Source organism: Tenrec ecaudatus, chromosome 1 (genome assembly GCF_050624435.1).
Source record: "Tenrec ecaudatus isolate mTenEca1 chromosome 1, mTenEca1.hap1, whole genome shotgun sequence".
Classification (NCBI taxonomy): domain Eukaryota; kingdom Metazoa; phylum Chordata; class Mammalia; order Afrosoricida; family Tenrecidae; genus Tenrec; species Tenrec ecaudatus.
In genome coordinates this window covers 144,534,133-144,554,355 of record NC_134530.1, presented here as the reverse complement: position 1 = coordinate 144,554,355, position 20,223 = coordinate 144,534,133, and the positions used below count along the sequence as shown (strand labels likewise).

General features: G+C 57.4%; 1 protein-coding gene across 2 annotated transcripts in view; it reads right to left on the bottom strand.

Annotated features, from left to right (window-relative positions):
• Positions 1-6,601: 6,601 nt before the first annotated feature.
• SLC6A17 (solute carrier family 6 member 17) overlaps positions 6,602-20,223 on the bottom strand; it is a 34,380-nt gene continuing 20,758 nt past the window's right edge. The window contains exons 6-11 of one of the 2 annotated variants that reach the window (XM_075540294.1): positions 13,436-13,677; positions 13,011-13,203; positions 10,994-11,186; positions 10,345-10,504; positions 7,762-7,924; positions 6,602-6,973 (exon numbers count right to left, since the gene is read on the bottom strand). In XM_075540294.1, coding sequence (XP_075396409.1) covers positions 6,605-6,973; positions 7,762-7,924; positions 10,345-10,504; positions 10,994-11,186; positions 13,011-13,203; positions 13,436-13,677 — 1,320 coding nt within the window. In that variant the 3' untranslated portion in view covers positions 6,602-6,604. The remainder of the gene's footprint in view (positions 6,974-7,761; positions 7,925-10,344; positions 10,505-10,993; positions 11,187-13,010; positions 13,204-13,435; positions 13,678-20,223) is intronic. The other variant, XM_075540295.1, reaches the window with a different exon arrangement.

Genomic DNA, 20,223 nt, shown 5'->3' with positions numbered 1-20,223 from the left:
GCTGGCAGTTCAAAACCACCAGCTGCTTTTGTAAGTCCTAAGGGCTGTTCTAGCCTGCCCTATAGGGTCGCTGTGGGAGGGAATCCACAGGAGGGCAGGGAGTGTGGTTCTGGATAAGCCCTACTGGTCCCCGCCCCACCAGCCATGTATGTGGGATGAGGAAGCAGCAGTCTAGAGAGGTAGACCCAACTCAGTGGTATCCCAAGAATGCCAGGTGGAGGGGCATGGCCTTTCCAATCCAGCGTGGGACGTCACATAGCTTCACTTCTACGATCCTCTACAGGGGCATGGGGCCATTTGCTGCCTGAGATTCAGGGGAGGGTGTAGACGCCTCTTCGCATTGGGAGAGAGATGTTGCAGCTTTGGGGGCCTTTCAAAAGCCACCTCTTTCCTGCAGTCTGTGAAGTCCGTCAGTGCCGTCCTAGTCCCTCCAGCTGGAGCTGGGCAAGGGCTGTCGGGAGTGGTGGAGGAACCCATGCAGGCCATCCCCTTCCCTGGACACACTGCCCTCTGTCCCCTCCTTCCTGGGCGTTTATTCTTCGACCTCTGGGAGACTGGTTCACTGCATCAGCAGACCCCAGGATTGAAAGAAGGTGGGACTCTAATACTGAATGGCACCCTGGTGGTATAGTGGTTATGCACTGGCCTGCTCACCGCAAGGTCAGCAGTTTGAAGCCACCAGCTGCTTATCAGGAGAAAGATGAGGCTTTCTACTCCTGTCAAGAGTTAGGGTCTCAGAAACCCACAGGGGAAGTTCCACCCTGTCCTCTAGGGTCGCTCTGAGGTGGCATGGGCTCGATGGCAGGGAGTGTGGGTTATTGTATTCCAGGGTGGGATACAGTTCAGAGTGCACCCCAGTATGTATTCCATGTGGAGGTTATTTTCCTCCCTCTTCTCATCTCTGCAAGGAAGAGGTTTTCTTTCCCTACCCCTTTAATGGATCAGAAAGTGGGAATTTCAGAGAGTAATGCTCTGCCCAAGGTCATACAATGGTGACCAAGCCCTGGCTCATGCCCATATCAGGTGTCCAGCCCCAGACAAACATGAGGCACAAGACACTCTTTCTTACACCCTCCCACAGCCGTCCTCCTCCTCCTCCCGACCTCTCCTGGCCTGCTCTCTCAGCCAGGGCCCCTCCCCACCAGAACTTACCTCTTCCACGGTCCACTTCTGAGTCTCTAAGCCGGAAGCCCCTCCAAAGAAAGCTGCTCCCACCGGGGTGCCACTGACTGAGGATGAAGACCCCTAGCACTCTGGGACAGGCATGTTCCAGGTGCAGCCACCACATCTGTGACGTCGCTCCACGGGCACACTTTCCAGGCCCTACTTCCCTAAGTTCTGGGGGCTTAGTACCTAGTAATAGATTGCTGGAGCAACATACATTGTTTCCTTCAACCCATTTGCTGCCCCTGTGTCACAGGCTAGGACATTTCTGCTCAGAGGGAATGAGTAAGTTTCCCAGGCTCGCCCAGGAAGGAGGAGGTGGATCAGGCATTGGAACTTGGGAAGTCTGCCAAGACCCCTGGCACCCTTTGCCGCCCCTCCTCCTTGGTGGGTCTGTGTGTCCCACCTGGCACAAGTTGGCATTTCCATCAGAAACACTACAGGATTGAATGACTTGGCAAGGAGCAGCATTTCCAGTATGGGAAATTTGGGCAGATTTGGGGGCCAGGTTTGGAGTCACGGGGTGAGGTGCCCCTTGCAGAACTCAAGGCAGCAGAGACTAAGTTGTGTGCTTTCGTGTGCCCAGAGCTTGCATAGAGCCTGTCCACGGAGAGTACTTAATAAATGTCCAAGGAGCAAAAATACATAAGTCAAATATTGCTGTGGGGTAGCATTCCAACTAGTAGCGACCTTGACCTTTACAGAACAAGGCAGCACCGCCTCGCTGTGGTTTCTGAAGCTGTAACGCTCTCCAGAAGCAGACTGCCCCATCTCAAATCTCCCTCAGCGGTGTGGCTGGTGGGCGGATTAGCCACCTCGCACCAGGTTCCTTCATTCAATAAACTAACTCACAGAGGAGGGTGTGTGAGAGGGGGCTGAGCTGAGAGCTGAGGAGAACAGGTTTCTGCCATCTGGTGGCTATTTCTGGAACGACACTTTCCCTCTCAAGCATACCTATGTACACCGGAGGGGAAGGAGGCTCCCCTGAGGCCCTAGCATGCGTTGGAGATTGAGCAGCAGCATCCCAGACGGGAGAGGGTGGGGCGGTCCGAAAGCCAGACTTCCCTTGTTCCATATCTTTGCTCTTGGAAGGGGGTGGTGGCAAGAAGAGCCCCTCCGTCTGTCCCTCACAGGGCTGTTTTCAGTTACCAGGGACATCACGTCGGTCGGTGTGGACACTGCTGATTTGGAAGTCCATCTGCAGGGCTGTCTTCCCAGGTACCTCCCTGAGTGGACCAGAACCTCTGGCCAGGCCGGGCCCATCTGGCCACCCAGCCACACTCAGTACGGACAGTCACTGGTGTTGACATGTGAGCTAACAAAGGATGTCAGGTCCTTAATTTTGTCTCCACCTTGGACTTAATCTTCAGGAAGCGCTGCCCTGCAAGGGGGGCAGGTCCCTCAGAACTTAGAGCATGACTTGTTCTCCACCACCCTGCCCTCTGCCCAGCATCCTCACATGCCCCTGCCTCCCTGCCGCTCTCAGCCCCCAATCCTGGCACCTTCCCAGCCCCCAGACCTTTCCCGGAGAAGGCCCTCCACATGGCCCACCCTCACCTAGTTCAAGGTAAGCCTCTTTATGGCAGTGTGGCCAGGAATTTCCCTTACGTGGTCTTGTGAGAGGGAACCAGGCACTGTCCTCACATCAGACCATCCCTTCCCACGTCTGACTAGGTTTGTGAAAACCTTGAGTGGAACCCTGTTGGTGAAGTGGGTTACACGCTGGGCTGATAGCCACAAGGTCAGCAGTTTGAAACCACCAGCCTCTCTGAGAAAGAAAGAGGGGGCTTTCCTCTCCTGTAAAGAGAGACAGCCTTGGAAACTCACAGGGGCAGGTCTACCCTGTCCTGTAAGGTCACCGGGAGTCGGAATGGACTCAACGGTAGCGAGTTAGAGTTCTGGGCGGGACCTAACAAGGCCCACTTCCAGGGTATGCACTGACCTAGTTTCCTGCCCTGGAGTAGGCCCCGGCTCGTGGCAATGGACGGTGACCCAGGAGGGCCAGTTGGGACTGACATGACCCAGGGGTTCTCACTGGCTGACTCAGAAGTCCATCAGCGGGCCTTCTTCCTAGTGTTAGCATGAAGCTCCCCTGAAACTGTTCAGTCCCATTACAGAACAGCAAGCCCTGGCCAGAGAAGCTGTTCACTGACAGACGGTGGTGGCTGTACCCGAGGGGTGCTGGCCGGGAGGTGGCCCGGTCTTCCACATGGGAGGCAGGCGTTCAGCCACTGAGCCACCCACCACCGCTCCTCTGTATGCTGACACCTGAACTTGCGTCCTCACAAAACAAAGGCTTGTCCCCTCCCTGTCTTCCCGCCCACACCTACAACGTGCCAACAGCACCACCCTGTCCAGTCCATCCCAACCGTCTACCCCAGAGCTCCCCTTGGGGCCCTGGGCTTCCCCCATCCCCTCTCTTGAATCCCAGAGGCAGCTGAGAAAGGCAATAGGGGCTTGGTAAGAACAGACACTTTATTGTACACCACGGCGAGGGAGAGTGGGGGAAGGATGACAATGCCGTGTCCCCTCCCTGGGCTGAGGAGCTGTGGCCCAGGGTAACCACCCCCGAGGGGCACATGGGCTTGCATGGGTCTGGCAGCGCAGTGTGTGTGCTCGGGTCTGTACAAAGCGGCACTGGAGATGAGCAGGGACACTCAGACCCCCTCCTCAGCCCACTGTCGGCCCTCGCCAAGGAGCAGCAGACCCCGCATTTCAGGGCACGGAACACTCGAGGAGCAGGGCTCCCTCTAACGGCCATCTCTCCTCCACAGTGGGCGAGGGTGGGCCTCACACCCTGTAATACTGTAGCCCTGTGCCGGGTCCAGGCCCCCCAGCGGCTGGCCTCACCTCACTGCCTCTGGTCGGTTCAGGGGGAGGCAGGGCGCTGCTTCTGTTGCGACAGTTCCGGGTGGAGGGCAGACGCTGTTATACCTTGGCATCAACTTGTGTGTGCCACCTGGGTCTTCCCTGGCCTCCGTGGAGGGCACAATGCCCCCTATGCAAGAAGCTGATGACGGCAGCTGGGGGCGGGCAAGAGCTAAGGGCCCCCATCTCCCTGACTCCCAGCCCCCGGGTCCTGCCCGCTCTGCCTTCTTGTCTCTAGTGGGCACTTCATCCACAGCACCAAAGCTGGGGGTAGGTTCGTAGGTTCCCGTACAGGGGCGGTGCCCCTTCTTCTCCTCCAGCGAGTCTGGGACTGGATCTCCCCTTGTCTTGTCAGGGGGCCACCTGCCTGGGCCCCTCTGGCCTTGCCCCTTACTGGCTGCCACCCCTCAGGGAGGGAAGAGAGGTGTCCAGGCCAGTGGGGATGGGGTAGCTGCTCCCTTGGACAAACACAGGAGCAGAGGCACTGAGATGCCTTCCGGGGCGGTCTCGCCCGTACTCTTCCTCCCGAAGAAGGCTCACAACACCAGTGGGAATGCCAAGAGGCCTGTGGAAAAACAAATCCGGGGGATGTTCCGCCCCCCCCCCCAGGCCCTCCTTCCCTGTTGCTGACAAGCCCCGTGGTGTGAAGGCAGTGAGTCACCAGCCAGATACTCTGCCTATCTCTGGCAGGGGCTTTCCCAGCCCCCACCGAGCCCTTGCCTGCGGGAGCTCGAGGGGGGGGGGGTTGGGGAGGGCTCGGGGCGTGGTGGACACTGGGGTCATGGATCCGTACCCGGCACGGGTGTGCGCACCAGGCTTGGGTCCCCTGACGAACGCGCACGCAGCACGGCACAGCCAGGCGTCCCTGCTACCAAGCCCCCGCCCTCGGCCCGGCCGCACGCTACAAAATTAAAAATATATCAAATGTACAATGAAAATAGATCTGTACAGCACTGAGGATGAAAATAGTCCACCAGCCACGGTATAATATTGGGTTTGTCATTTAACAGCATTTACACCCACATGTACAGATTGAATATACAATAGAAATAGGCTACGAAGGAGAGTACGCCAAGTGGAGTCTCTCCTGGGGTGAATCCTGCCTGGGGCTGGGAGGTGTTGTCAGGCGAGGGGGCCTAGCATGGGTGTTGCGCCTCCCAGCTCGTCTCTCTGGGGAGATGTGGGCCCCCTTCACCCCTCACACACCCAGAAGGAGCAGAAGGAGGCGGGAGGGGCAGGAAGGGGGAGAAAGCACAGGGAAGGGTGAGTGCGGTGGATGGGAGATAGGCTGGGTATGGGGTAGACCAAGGGACCATAGAGTGAAGAGGGGGCCCTGGGCCTAGTCGACCCTCCCAGTCATCCAGGACCCTCCATGGAGGGGGGTCTGCTCCCTGTGACCTCGTCCTGCCCTGCCAACCACAGCTCTCAGATGGAGGCTCGGTGCCTCAACCAATCTCCCAGTGGTCCCTTCCTCCGTCCATCCTTCCCTCTCTCCACTCTCCCGCCCACACCAGTCCGTCTGCCCAACCGTCCGTCCCCAGTGGGGCCTCTCCAGCCTGCGACCCTGAGGGCAGTCGACGAGGAAGGGTGGGATGCTGCTGTGGGGTGCTTCTTCTGGGGGTGCTCCTCCCTGCAGCAGCCCCCAGTCCACAGCACTCCAGTTGGTGCTCCCACCGGGTCAGGGAGGCTTGGCCAAGGCTTCCAGGGGCTCTGTGCACATGGACTGCACGCTGGGCGTCTGTAGCTGTGTCATGGGGAGGCGGGGTGGTGGCCCAAAGGGCAGTGATGTTGTGGGGGGCCCCGGTCGGGGAGAAGCTGCCACTAGAGAGAAAATGTGGCCCCCGGTGAGAGGGTGGGGGGAGTGTGCTTCACAATTGTGCTCGAACCAAACATTGTGCTCTGGAAACCTCTCGGTGCACTGTCCCCTCTCCTCATGCCCACCGTGGGCATCAGGCTGGCGGCCGGGGGCAGGAGATGGTAATGTGCTAATGGACGTGGGGAAAACTCTGGACTAGTCACTGGCCTCCCAGGCAGGAGGCAGGAGCACATTCAGACAGGGGTAGGACCCACCCAAGATTCCAACAGGGGCCCAGAGCTGAGGGACTCTTGCCAAGGCTTGTGCTGGCCAGAGTCCGCTTCTACCCCACAGAACAGAGCCCAGGCTCCTGCAGCATGCCCAGGTCCCTGGCCCCACCCCAGGGCAGGGAGGGTTGCTTCCAGGGTACAGTCACCCCACCCCTTGACCAGGAAGTCCAGGGGCAACCCCAGGACCTCAGAACAGCAGGGGGCAGGGAGAGGGCTGTGGGTCTTTCCTAAGCAGGAGTCGGGACTTGACTGCTCCTGTTACATGGCTACAGAGGGTTGGATGGGGTGGGGACTGCACTAGGGGGCAGAGGTGCTCCTAGCCTCCAAGAAGTCAGCTGGGGCTGGGTGGGGGTGTGGCAGGGCTGACCTGCTCTTCCTGGGCAGAGGGCCGGGGCAGGGTCTGGCGGCTGCTACAAGGGAGAAACCAGGTCAGGCCAAGTGGGCGGGGTGTGTGGGGGCGGGGAGGCGGGCCGGTTGGGGACAGTGGTCACAGCTCCGACTCCGGGGTGCTGGCTAGGAGGTAGCCGCTCCCATAGCGTCCGTTGGGGTTGCCGCTGGTGTCCAGGGGCGACGTGCTGCCGGGCCCCAGGTAGGAGCGGTGAGTAGGCATGGGGGAGGGTGCCTCGCTGGGCACCTTGCTGAGGATGAAGCGGGTCTCGTCGTTCTCCTCCAGGTTGGACAGGTCCTTCATCATACGACCCTTCTTGTAGGACACGGACAGGGTGTTGGAGCCGTCGGAGAGCAGGTGGAAATGCCGCAGGACGAACACCACGGGGATGGGCAGGGTGGCCACGACAATGAGGGTGACCAGGAGGGCCATGGCCCAGCCCGGGAAGGACAGGTAGCGCTCCGCAGCCTGGGGGGGGACACACATGGGGGGAGGGCTGCTGCCAGTACCCCAGGGCAGCCTCTTCCCACCCAACCCCGCCATCCTGCCAGCCAGGCACCGCAGAGAGATGGGGCATCAGGAGTTACTCCTTGAACGAGCAGCTGGCTCCCTTGGTCAGGAGCCTGAACCGCTCTGGGCCTTGGTTTCTGTGCCTGTGGAATGGGTGCACAGTTCTACTCTACAGACATGGAGAGAGAACGCGGAATAGAAAGGCCAAATGTGGCAACCTTCCTGAGCCTCAGTTTCCCCATCGGCACTCCAGGAAAGCCTGTGAACGCCAGCGCCTGCTAAGGCTGAAACCTGTCGGAGAAGGGATGCCCAGACTTCCCACCACATAGAGCGATGGTGGAGTTCTGGTGTGCAGTGCTGGGTTACCTACTGGGCTGCTAAGCGTAAGGTCAGTGGCTCAAAGCCACCAGTCACTCTCAGGGATGAAGAGAGGCTCTCTGCTCCCGTAGAGTTAGTTTGGGACACCCACAGGGCATTTCTACCCTGTCCCATAGGGTCGCTGCGAGTCAGTACTGACTTCACAGCAGAGAGAAATGAGGCGACCGATAGAGATTGTACCCTGTCACCTAAAACCACCTGGGAGAGCTGGAAGCCGCCAGCAGTCTGGGCGAGTTCCGGCTCTCACAGGTTCACCGTGCAGCCCCGGGCACTCAGTAGGTACCCTCCAAAGGTTTAGCCCCATGGCCAGTGGCAGCTGACCTGGGAGGATAAAATGCCCCCAGGGTTTAGGGGGGCTCACCCCTCACCTCCTCCTTGATCCAGGCGCTGTAGCCAGGCGGAGTGACCCCTAGCTGGATGATGCTGGCCGTGGTGAGCACGGCCATGCACAGCGGCGACACAAACTTCCACATGTAGAAATAGAAGCGGTAGGGCCGGAAGCCCAGCATCTCCGTCAGCTCCTGCATGAACCTGCCAGGAACAGCGGAGACCCAGCCGTCAGCGGAGGCAAACCCACCTCGGGGCCTCCCTCCAAGGCAGCCACCTCCTCTCTGAAACCTCTACGCCCAGGCCCCGCCTTCCGCTCCCTGTTTTCCCTGAGCCATCCCTCCCTCAAGCCCCCTCCCAGGAATGTGACATCACTGAAGAGAGCTTCCATACGCCCAGTGGAAGTCCCTAGGTGGTGTAAACAGCGAAGGGCTTGACTGATTGAGGCTCAAGTCCACCGGGAAGTACCTTGAAAGAAAGGCCTGGCAATCTACTAAAAAAATCCGACACGGAAAACTTTGGTGCGGACTTCTACTCTGACCACATGGCAGGCCGTGTAGGAGAACACAGCCCTTCCCCCACCGCTTTCTACTGCCCAGCTCCGCAATGAAGTCATCTACAGCCAGGCTCCCCTGCTGGGCACGAGGGAGAAGTGCACCCCTGATCTCCAAAGGCTGAAGGTGTGTGTGTTTAAAACCAGGCCTTCCGATGGGTTGGGGGGTGGGGGGGTAGGGGGTGGGGTGTGTGTGTGTGTGTTTTTAAAACCAGACCAGGGTGGGGTGTGTGTGTGTGTGTGTGTGTGTGTGTGTGTGTGTGTGTGTGTGTTTAAAACCAGGCCTTCCGACCCGTTCATTCCGGTTCTGAGAATTTCCATTTCCACCCTGGATACACTGAATCAGAAGCTACACTTGGACACGATCGGGATCTGGTTAAGCTTATTTCAAAACACGGGTCCGTGGAATGAATTCCAGGAGGTGGCAGGCTGGCATTTGACCCCTAACAGAAACCTAGCACCTCTCTCTATTATAAAGGTGAGCAGCAAACACTGTCGCTAGCAGGTGAAACCAGACTTCTCCTATCACAGTGCACTTGCTGGCGGTGCGCTGAGATGTCACTTCTGCTCAGCGCCCCTTTGGACTCGCCGTTGTTAGGGGACCCACTGTGAGAGCCCGTCACTCAAGCACTTATGGGATCACACACACTCTAAGCCAGGTTTGCTATTTTTCATGAGAACTGCATCTGTTTTACTTCCTGCCATATGGGGGGGAGCCCTGGTGGTGTGGCGGTCCGCAGTTCAAAACCACCAGCCTCTCTGAGGGAGCCAGACGGGGAGTGTAACGTTATTCTCTCAGAAAGAGTCTGTCTCGGAAATCCATGGGGCACTTATATACCGTCCTATAGGGGGCTAGGAGCTGGCATCCACTCCATGGTAGGGAGTTTGGTTTGGGGTTTTATTATCTAGTTCATGACAGACATAGTAAATGATCATTTAAGATGATCATTGAAGGAAAGGTCGAGGAATTTCACACACACATACACACACACACTCACACACACATACACACACAAACACACACATACACACACACACTCACATACACACACAAACACACACACACCCACACCCACACCCACACTCACACAAACACACACTCACACACAAACACACACACATACACACACACATACACACACAAACACACACACATACACAAACACACACACACATATACACACACACATACACACACACACACACGAACCCTTGTACCAGGGAGCACCTCCGGGCTTGCTGGCAAAGGTGCAGGCAGTGAATCCCTTGCATAACACCCTTTGTCCCCTCAGACAGCCCTCTGAGGGAGCCGGGAAAGAGGCCTGCTTCTAGGGCGGGGCCCATGCCTGGAGAGGTCAGAGCTGTGTGGGTCAGTGTGGCCCTGGCCTGCAAGGGCCGCCCGGCTAAGTGAGTGGGGGTTGGGGGTGGGGGCGAGTCCTGGCTTCCTGTGGACACACCCCAAATCAAGCCACGCCCATGCCACCGAGTCAGTTCCAACCCACAGCGACCCTAATAGAATTTCTGAGGCTGTAGATCTTTAGGGGAGCAGCCAGCCTCATCTTCCACCTGCCGAGGGGCTGGTGGGTTTGAACCGCCAACCATGTGGTTAGCAGTGGAACACTTAACCCTATAGCACTGCTAGGTCATGGAGGACTGAGGCTGGGAGCTGACGGAGGGCATCGCCCTACCCAGGGCCCGGTCATGACCTAAGCTTCTCTCACCATGGAGCTCTTTTACCTCACCCAGCCTCACGCATGGGACTGCACCCAGGCCTCGCCCCACAGCCCTGCCTAGGGAGCCCTAAAACTGCCGAAGCCCGCAAGCACGTGAAACGCAGCTCTCTCGTACCCACAGAGTGCTGAAAAAACGGGCCAGAGTCCTGAACACGAGTCCAGGAGGAGGCCCACACGTTTAGCCTGCACCCAGGAGACCTGGGTGCTCTGCCCAAATCGCCCCCGTGGCCTGGGGAACTCACGCCTCGATGACCTGACGCTTTGACTCTCCCATCTCCCGGCTCTTTCACCAGGAAGAGAGCCGAGGTGGGCCACACCTGCCCTTGGGACCCCCTTACTTCTTGGTGCCGTAGATCCAGGCCACAGCGACGTTCTCCAGGATGACGATGACCGTGAGCGGCAGGGTGGCCGAGTAGTCATCGAACATGGTGACAAAGTAGTTCCCGGAGCGCTGGACGAACAGTAGCCCCACGAAGAATGCGAAGACGCAGCAGCCCACTGCAGAGAGCCGGGGGGCCAAGGCCAGGGTGGGCGGGGATGGGGCCCTCCCACCCTACCTGCCCCTCTGTCCACCAGGCTCCAGAGTCAGAGGTCCTCTCTCCCATGCCCCCCTGGCCCACACTGTGCCCGGCGCTGAACAGGAGTGCCCTGACACTGCCAGGATTCATCTAAATGAGGAATCTCACGTCCTTGCCCACAGTTTCCCCTCTGACATCGCGGAGTACTCCCTTCTGGGAATGCAGGGGCGAGGAGAGGAGGGAGACCATGGGCAGAGTCGGGGCTGGGGCAGGGTACAGGGCTGAGGGAGGGCACCCCTTCCCAACATGACTGAACAGGGGCAAAGGAACCCAAGAAAACGGCCTTCTCCAGTCCAGGTGAGGCCACACCACAGGCACCCTTCTCTGGAGCAAAGCCAGGTCGTGCTGGGTGGGCTGGGGACCTCCAATGACCCTGTCTGCCCCTGGCCGCGCGCCTCGGCAGAGTTACCTGTGAACATCTCCCTGGGCACCTTGAAGGTGTCGATGATGGGCGTGGTGATGCCCGCCATGGTCCCGATCATGCTGCCCAGCCCCAGGTTGATGAGCATCAAGAAGAACATGACAGACCAGAACGGCGAGGCGGGGAAGTGGGTCATGGCCTCCGTGAAGGCGATGAAGGCCAGGCCGGTGCCCTGCACGGACTGAGGGGTGGGCGCGGGTCTCAGGAGGGCAGCCCACTCCATCCCAGGAGCCCCCTGCTTCCTCACTCAGCCCTCTCTCACAGGGGCCCCTGCCCCCACCAAGACCCAGCTGCATTTCTGGGCCTGAGGGTATCCAAGTTCAGGGGCCGTCAGAATCCCAGGAGTGTAAACCACCAATTCGGAGTCTCTCTCCTGTGGGAGGCGGCATCCACAGTGTGAACAAGGGCCCGGGTGACTCAGATGAAGATCCTCACGACAAGAAGCATGCCCAGCTCCAGACTCTCCTCCTCCAGGAAGCCTTCCTGATTGCCTTCCCAGACATGGTGGCTCTCAGCCTGGGCTGCCCAGTGGAATCCTTGGGATCCTTTCAAAAAAGGAGGTGCCTGTGCTTCCTTGGGGGAAACCGGTTCTTCGCCTGGTCTGGGCTGAAGCCCGCCTGAGCAGCCCAGGTGATAGGCAGGCGCGGGCCAGCAATGTTAGTGCCTGGGCCCTTGCTCCCGGGAGTCTGCCCAGGGTCCCACTTATCTGCTGTGCAGGGCCAGCGATGTGAGGGACCACCTTCCCCCTGAGGTGTGGGGTGTGACTCTTGTGTGCCGCCCAGGGAGAGCTCATTGTACAAAGCTGCCCCACCCACAGCTGCTGCCATGGAGTGGACACCGACTCACAGCGACCCTGAGAACAGAGGAGAACTATACTCCCAGTTTGACTTGGGGCCAGGTCACCGCCACGAGGGTCGGGATGACACCAGGCGAGGACCCCAGCTGGGCCCTGTGCACTTGACCTCCTGGGAAGAGCTCAGGGACTCTGGGTGCACCCTTCCCAGCAACACACTGACAGTCAGACGGGCGCGACTTTCCACGTTCCCAGGGGGACCTAGTGGTTACGGTTGGGCTGCTAACCTCAAGGTCAGTAGTTCAAAACCACTAGCTGTTCCTTGGGACAAAGATGAGGCTTTCCACTCCTGTAAACCCACAGGGGTTTACAGGCTTTCCACTCCTGTAAACCCACAGGGGGAGGTCCTACCCTGTGCTTGAGAGTCACTCTCAGTCGGAATGGACCTGCTGGCAGTGGCCGGGGTCTCGCTGTCTCCTGTTTCTTTCTTCCTGAGCTGTCATTTTGGAAGATTCAAGCTGCGTAGGTTGGACTAAGAGGGGCCTGAGTGACGATGGAGAGAGAACTCCCCCTCACCCTGCCCCAGGCTGGGGGTGCTGAGAGCCGCTGTGGCAGTGGGGGTCAGAGTGGGGACAGTCGTGGGGGCCAGAGCAGCAGACTCCCCACCGGCTCGCTGTGGGAGCATGGCCAAGCGCATCTGTAAAACGGGGCCAGCATCGACACGCACCTCGGCGAGCAGTTGTGAGTGAGGGTCACGTGGGGTCGAGAGCAGAAAGCCCCAACCCAACCCAAAGCCACGCCATCGAGCTGGCTCCGACTCACAGTGACCCCGTCTGTGGGCGGTCTCCAAGATCATAGATCTTCACGGGAGCAGCTGGCCTCCTCTTTCTCGCACCGAGTGCCACCCCAGGGGTTGGCAGCCCAGCACTGAACCCAGAGCACCACTAGGGCTGCCAGGGCAGACAGAGTTCCAACCCTTCTTGTGTGCAGACTGCACCCACAGCAGCATTGTCCGACTGCGCCACACGCAGGGACTAGAACAATGCAGCTAGGGAGACTCCCTGCTGCCTGAAGGCAGGGGTGTCAGCTGATGCCTTGCCTCTGTTTCTGGCTGGGCACCCAGACGCGTTCCTAAGCACGGGAACGTCCCCTGGTAAGTTTGCTGAAGCCTGTCTGAGCCCAAGCCCACCCACCTGCCGGCCCGGGCCCTACCTTGTTGAGCTCGTCTTCCAGAAGACAGGGGTTGAGGCCCAGCGCGGAGAACTGGTCCTCCTTGACGGTCATGATGACGTTGTACATCTCCGCGTAGTCCTTGGTGGTCAGGTGGGAGAAGTTGACGTGGGGTGGGATGAGGTCGCGGCTCAGGACGTTGCTGTTGAGGTATCCCAGGATTTTCTCGGCGTTTCTGGAGTACCAGGTGGAGAAGGCCAAGGTCAGAACCCAGAGGTGGGGTGGCATGATTCTGAAGACACACCCCTCCCCACGCCCTCCTCCCCCACCTCACACATGGGCCATCAGTAGAGTCGTCCCTGAGCTCAGCCCTGGGGCCCAGGACAGGGTCAACTCCCAAGCCTCCGCCTGGGGTGGGGGCCCCCTCTCCTGGGACAGACGGACAGAGGAGCGGAGAGGCCACCTACTCGACCACACACTTCTCATTCATGATGTTGGCCTTGAAGCCCAGCACGGCGAACACCACGAGCGTGGCCAGCACCGAGGTGAAGAAGTTGATGAAGGACACCAGGGCCGCGTCAAAGTGGCAGTTGTTGTCCTGTTTGTTGTAGCTCGAGAAGGCGATGACACCACCAAAGCCCAGCCCCAGGGCGAAGAACACCTGCGTGGCTGCCTCCCGCCACACTTGAGGGTCCAGCATCTTGTCCAGCTGCCGGGGGAGGAAAGAGACACAGAGGTGAGGGCGGGCCCGTGTGTTTTTCTTTCTACCTTTTGCGTTTTTACGGTGGGAGGCCCAGTGTTGCTCATAGCCAGCCGTGTCTGCCCCATGCTGGCCCGGGGCCTCTGAGGCTGCGGTGTCTTGTTGGTTGGTGATGTGGCACGTGGGGGTGTGAGAGGCTACAGAGCCGGTCTTCACGTTCACATTGTGCAATGACAGTGTTCCCATCCAGCCATGGCAGCCCCCTCGATGTACCGACCCCTCTCCTCCCTGCTTCCTGAGCCATCCCAGCTCTCTGGACCTGTCGTTGGGTCATCGCCGCCCCTTTGATCTGAAATGGTTGGTTGTGCTTACCCCGGGTCGGGGAGGGGGAGGCGGTGCGCTCATAACTGGAGGTTCCAGGAACCTCTATCTGAGCAGTGCTCCTGGTCTTTTTACATCATTTTGAGTTTTGTTTCATGTTTTTTCCTCCACTCTATCCGGGACCGTCCAATTCTAACGGGATCCCTTCCGGAGCAGTTGGCAGTGGTAGCCGGTCACCATCTCGTTCTTCTGATCTCAGGGTTTGGACACCAATGCTTTCACGGCCCATTAAGTTGGTTGTGCTCCTTGTTCCCATCCGTCTTTCAATGTCCATCACTCGTCCTCGGTCCAGACCAGGAGAGACCACCTGTTGCACCCCAGACTGCTGCCCGCTCAGCAGGATGTAGGAATTGGTGACTGTGGTATCCCCGTGGACAGGGTCTCAGAAACCATGGCCCTGACCTCTCCCGTCCAGTGGCTCCCTCCCTCAAAGTGGCTTGTTCCGTCGAAGAGGTTCAGAGATGCGGGTCTCCTTGCTCTTTCCACACCCCGCGGGAGAGCCCGGCATAGGGGTCAAGAAGCTGCAGCTGCGTGACCGACCGGGGGAGTCTCCTGCCCACCCTGAGTCTCGGTTCCCCCACCGGTCAAGCATGGGTCACAGTAGCATCAAATCCAGACGATTAGTGTGAGGCCTACGTGAAACAGCCCTGCAGAAAGCTACGTGGTCATAGATACACGAGAGGATTCTGCGCTCTTACGTAACAGCCAGCCCTAACCTAAGAACAATGAGTCCTTATGATGCATCCCCATTGGACACTTACCCACATGAAGGGGTCACTGAAGACATGAATGGGTGCTGCAGCAAAGTGTGGTGAAGGAAGCAGACCGGGCCCGGCTATCCGGAAGAATGGCATCCGGGGTCTTAAAAGCTTGGCTTAAAGCAAGCGGTCATATAAGTGAGGTGTCAGCTAAGCCCACACAGAAGCTGTCCACCAGCCTGTGTGATCCAAAGATAGTAAATCGTACAACATAAGGTCGGAGGAGGGAAATTATAGTAGAGTTAAATTCTGAGCACTTGGTCTGCAGAAGGCTAGGGATGACAGTGAGAGCCCAAAGTCCATTTGCAGAGTCCACTGGACTCCCTTGGACCACTGACCGGGGATGTGAACAGCCCCGCGTCCAGAGAAGAGTACCTCAGCAAGGGACCCAATGAAGATATCGTCAGGCTAAATGCTAACATCTTGTCATTTGTTTTCCCTTTTGACCCATTTTTAATTTGTTCTAGTTTTTATTATTTTCTGCTTTCTTTTGGATTGAGGTTTTTCTGTTTTGTTGGTGGTGGTGGTGGTGGTGTGTGTGTGTGTGTGTGTGTGTGTGTGTGTGTGCATGTGTTGGCGGGGTGGGAGGGTGTATGATTCTGTATACGAAGCCCAGAATAGGGAACTCAATAGAGACAGTAACTAGAGTAACAGTCTCTTACGGTTACGGCAAGGGGACTGGAGGGGATGGGGAGCTAATAGCAGTGAGTTAACAAATGTTCTCAACCTGATCGTGATGATGATGATACAACTCTTTAAACAGAATATTCAAATGCTTGGGTTGTCTGGCATGTGAATCACATGTCAATAACGCTGTTGTTGTTTTAAGCTAAGTGTTGACATAGTGTCTTGGTTCTCCAGTGCTGGGGTCAGAGAAACCCCACGAGCGGGGGGCTTTAAAAAGACGTTTATTTTCTCACAGTTCGGGAGGCTGAGAGCCACCTTTGGGCCCAGCTCTGTGGCAAGGCTCTCTCTCTGTCTCTCTCTTGCTGTGTCAGCTCTGGAGGCCCTCACTGGAGAGATTTCTTCCCACCTCCCCCACTGGATTTCACCCAGAGGGTACAACTCGAACACCTATGGAGGGGGACGTTCAATGCACGACACAATGTGATTCCCAGTGATCTACCGTCACTGTCATTGCCTTGAGGGGCCCCGGTGCTGCGGCGCGCGAATCTCGAGGTCAGCAGTTTGAAACCACCAGCTGCTGCTCGGGGAAGGCTGAGGCTTTCGACTCCCATAGAGAGTGGCCGTCTCAGACATTCAGAGGGGAGCTCAACTCCATCCTTCCAGGTGGCTAGGAGCTAGAATCGCCTCGACTAGCACTAAACTATACTATAATATATTATAATATTACTATAACATAGTATCGCCAGGGCCAGCCTGGAGGCTATATAGCGCACAACTCCAGAGGCGTCCTCCACTTAGGGTCTACAAGTAACTCTTGACGACTTTAGGATCGCCCCGCGCACGATACCCCGTCTCTCACGTTATCGGCGACGTCTTAGACTAGAGTGTGAATGATGCTCCTGAGGTTGTGTGGTGTGTCCTATGCACAGCACGAAGGGAAAACTGAGCACTCCAGGGTTTTCTTGATCCTGCCTTGACCTTCAGCGATCCAGAGGCCCCACTTTCTCCCCCTCCCCCAAGGTCTCCTTTACCAGAAAGAAGAAGGACCCAGTGTTCACCCTAACACACGCACATGCCCCAGGTCGCAGAGGTGCTCCACCGAACTCTGGGCATAGAACTCAAGCACTGCTGTGGAGGGGCAGCCTCTGCCCGGCGTCCCTCCTTCCCTGGGCCTGGCAGAATTCCCAGGGCACGGTTCACACCTATTTCCCTTTTCCTGTTTGATCCTTGAGGCAGGAGCCAAGGCTACGACAGAGCACTCAGCATCAGGGACTGTCCCAGGCCCATCTTTTGACCCCATATTACAGTGGCTGTGAAAATGTGGGCACGGACAGAGCCTGTTTCGTGAGCCTCAGGTTTTTCATCTAAAAGACGGAACCACTGTCCCAGGCTGGTTGTGAGAATCAAACATAGAGCTGTAAGCAATGTCTGGCACGTGCACCCAAAACCAAACCGACTGTCAGGAGTCGCTTCCAGCTCACGGAGACCTTCTACGGGGTTTCCACGACTGCCCATTGGGATGGGAGCGGGCAGCCCATCCTTCTTCCTCATAGTAGCCGGCAGGCTTGGACCACCAGCGATTCACTTAGCAGACGACTGCTTAAACACTGCACCATTAGGGCTTCTGTCTGACACGTTAAAAAAAAGAAAAAACTAAACTGAACTCACTGCCGTTGATTAGATGCTGGCTCAACTCATAGCAACCTATTGTAGCGACCTACACAGAGGAGCAGGGTTCGGGGCTGGGGAGAAGAGGGCTTACTGTCCACACTGGCAAAGAGTAAACTGAGGACCCGACGTGCAATGACTGATTCGAAATGAACAGAGCTCCTTAGCTGGGGCGGAGGGGCTACCCAACGCAGGCTTTCTGACTCTGGGCGCTCGCAACCTGCTCACGCCTTCACCTGCCTCGGTCTGCGTGTCACCCTGCTCTTCAGAGCGCTTCCGCACTGACCCTCTGTGCCGGAGGGGCACCTTAGCAAGCCCACTCCCAACAGCTGAGAGGCAGGGTGAGCTGGCACACTCGCTAGCTCTGTAGCCCTAAGCCCAGGCGCCCCTTGCTGTGTGCACTGAGCCGGTGGCTCCTCTGTAAAATGGAGTGTTGACTTTAGGGCCCACCCAGGTCTAGTGTCTGACAGCCCTAGCATCCAGGAAGGGGTGCCCCTCTCAGCCTCCAGCCAGACCAGCACCTGGGGGCACTCTAGCCCCTGAGCAGGTACTGGGAAGCCTGGAGGTGGGGAGGGCAGCCCTCACCTGCCTCCATGCCGAGGAGAAAACAGAGGGGCTGCTGGGAGAATCTTTGTCTGGCAGATACTAAGGTTCTCACCCCCTCCTACAGATAAAGCCATCTTTGGGCCACCAAGAAAGCCCCAAGCCCAGACCTTTAGGGAGTGGAGAGTCCCTTAGAGTCCACGCCAAGGCCACCACCCTGCCCGTCTCCCAGCTCTGCACCCAAGAGCGGCAACAAGTGACGGCCTCTGCGGCTCAGTCATAAACCTGCCCAGCCGTCAAACGCTCAACACCTACCGGCCAGCGGCCAGCGGCCAGGTGCGGGAGACCGGGGCGGCAAGAGCAGGCGACGTACTGGCTTTCACAGAATTTACCTTCTGGTTGGACAGACAGACTTTAGTTCCTACAAACAGATGCTAAATTCCCGAATGTGACCAGGACAGTGAAGGGTGGGCCTTGATGTTCAAGGGAGTCCAGGGGAAGTGACTGAGGTGGGGCCAGGTAGGCCCATCCTGGAGGAAGGGGGCCTTGAGCTGACATCTGAAAGACGAAGGCCTCAAGGGGAAGAATGTTCCAGGCAGAGGGAACAGCATGTTCAGTGGCCCTGAGGGGGACGGAAGATGGTTTGTGGAGGCAAATGGCAGCAGGCCGTGTGGCCAGAGTCGGGGGGACGAGGAGGGAGCAGTGCAGGGGAGGCTGGCAGGGCCAGGAGTCAAGGGGGGCATCCTTGTCTTGGTGTGCTGTCGAGTGGGCTCAGCAGACCCAAACACTGCCCACCTCACCTGGTTGCTCTGTTTGAGCCCAGGGTTGCGGCCTCCTCGATCGTCTCCCTCTTTTTCACTGCCCTGCCCCCACCACTTTGCCACCCATGAAGTGCTTTTCACGTCCAAAGGTGTGAGATGAAGTCTCGCCACCCGCATGTCTAAGGAGCATTTCGGCTGTATTTCTTCCAAGACAGATGTGTCTGCTCCTCCGGCAGTCCAGGTACTTTCCACATTCTTTGCCAACACCACAATTCACACGGAGAAATCTTCTTTGGTCTTCCTCATTCCATCGCCAACTTTCACACACTCAGGAGGTGACTGAAAAGGCCGCGGGTCAGGCGCACCTGGGTCTTCAAAGCAGCATCCTTGTGCAGTGTGTCGGTGGACTTCTTGACTGCTGCTTCCATGAGCACGGATGGAGCCAGGCAAGAAGAACTCCTTGAGCACGTCCACCGCTTCCTAACGCAGGGGCGTTAAGTGAATTCCTGATGCGTGCCGCAATGGGGTGCGCTCGGAAAACACGGTGCTTTGAGAAACAAGCCGGTCAGCTAAGGGCAAATGCTGGGTGATCTCACTCACAGGAAGCGAAGAAATCAAAGTTGCTGAAATGAGCTGACACCGAGGGCTCCAACAGAAAGTAAATGGTAAGAAAATGACGATGGCAACATAAATATAAATATGCTTGATGCGACTGATGAACGGAACGTTAAAGGAGCTGTAAGAGCCCCCCAATAAAATGATACCTTAAAAATGATATCTTTATAAAAAACCATAAACAAAAAAAGTTGCTAAAAAATGTCATACATCGGAGCCCAGGTGGTACTGTGGGCTCAGTGGTGGGCTCCTAACTGCGAAGTCAGCAGTTGAAACCCACTAGCCGCCTTGGGGAGAAAGAGAGGCAGTCTCTTCCCCATGAAGATTGACAGGCTCTGAAATCCCATGAAGCCATTCTACCCCGGCCTGGAGTGTCTGTGTGTCGGGATCCACTCAGTGGCAGGAAGTTGGGTCAACAAGAGAGGGAGCGGGATAAAGGGGAGCTTTTGTTTGGGGAGTGTGGAGTTTATGTTAGTGGAGTGGGGCACTTTGGAAAAGGACTCTGACAATAGTGGCCCCACAAGGACAGTGCAATCCAGGTCCCTGAATGTGGTAGCTGCCCTGGTGGTGCAGTGGGTGAAAGCAGTGGAATACTAGCCAAAAGGTCAGCAGTTCGAACCCACCAGGCTGCTCCTCAGGACAAAGATGAGGCTGTGTACTGCCTGGACAAGGCACAGCCTCAGAAGCCCACAGGGCAGTTCTACCTTGACCTGTAGGGCAGCTAGGAGTCGGCATCAACTGGATGTCAGGGAGTTTGGAGCCCAGTGTTCCCCAAAGAGGGCAATAACTCCACCTGGAAGGCCCTGGAACAATAGGGGGGTGGGGGGAGCATTGCAAAAGCAGACATCTTTACTTACTGTTGCATTATGGGTGCTAATACAGAAGTAGCCATCTAGCTGCGAAACAACAAAGCCCACATGGAAGAAGCACACCAGCCTTGTGATCACGAGGTGTCGAAGGGATCAGGTATCAGGCATCAAAGAACAAAAATCCTATCATTGTGAATGAGGGGGAGTGTGGAGTGGAGACCCAAAGCCCATCTGTAGGCAACTGGACATCCCCTTACAGAAGGGTCTCAGGGAGGAGACGAGCCAGTCAGGGTGCAGTCTAGCACCAATGAAATATACAACTCTCCTCTAGTTCTTTAATGCTTCCTTCCCTCCACTATCATGATCCCAATTCTTCCTTACAAATCCGGCTAG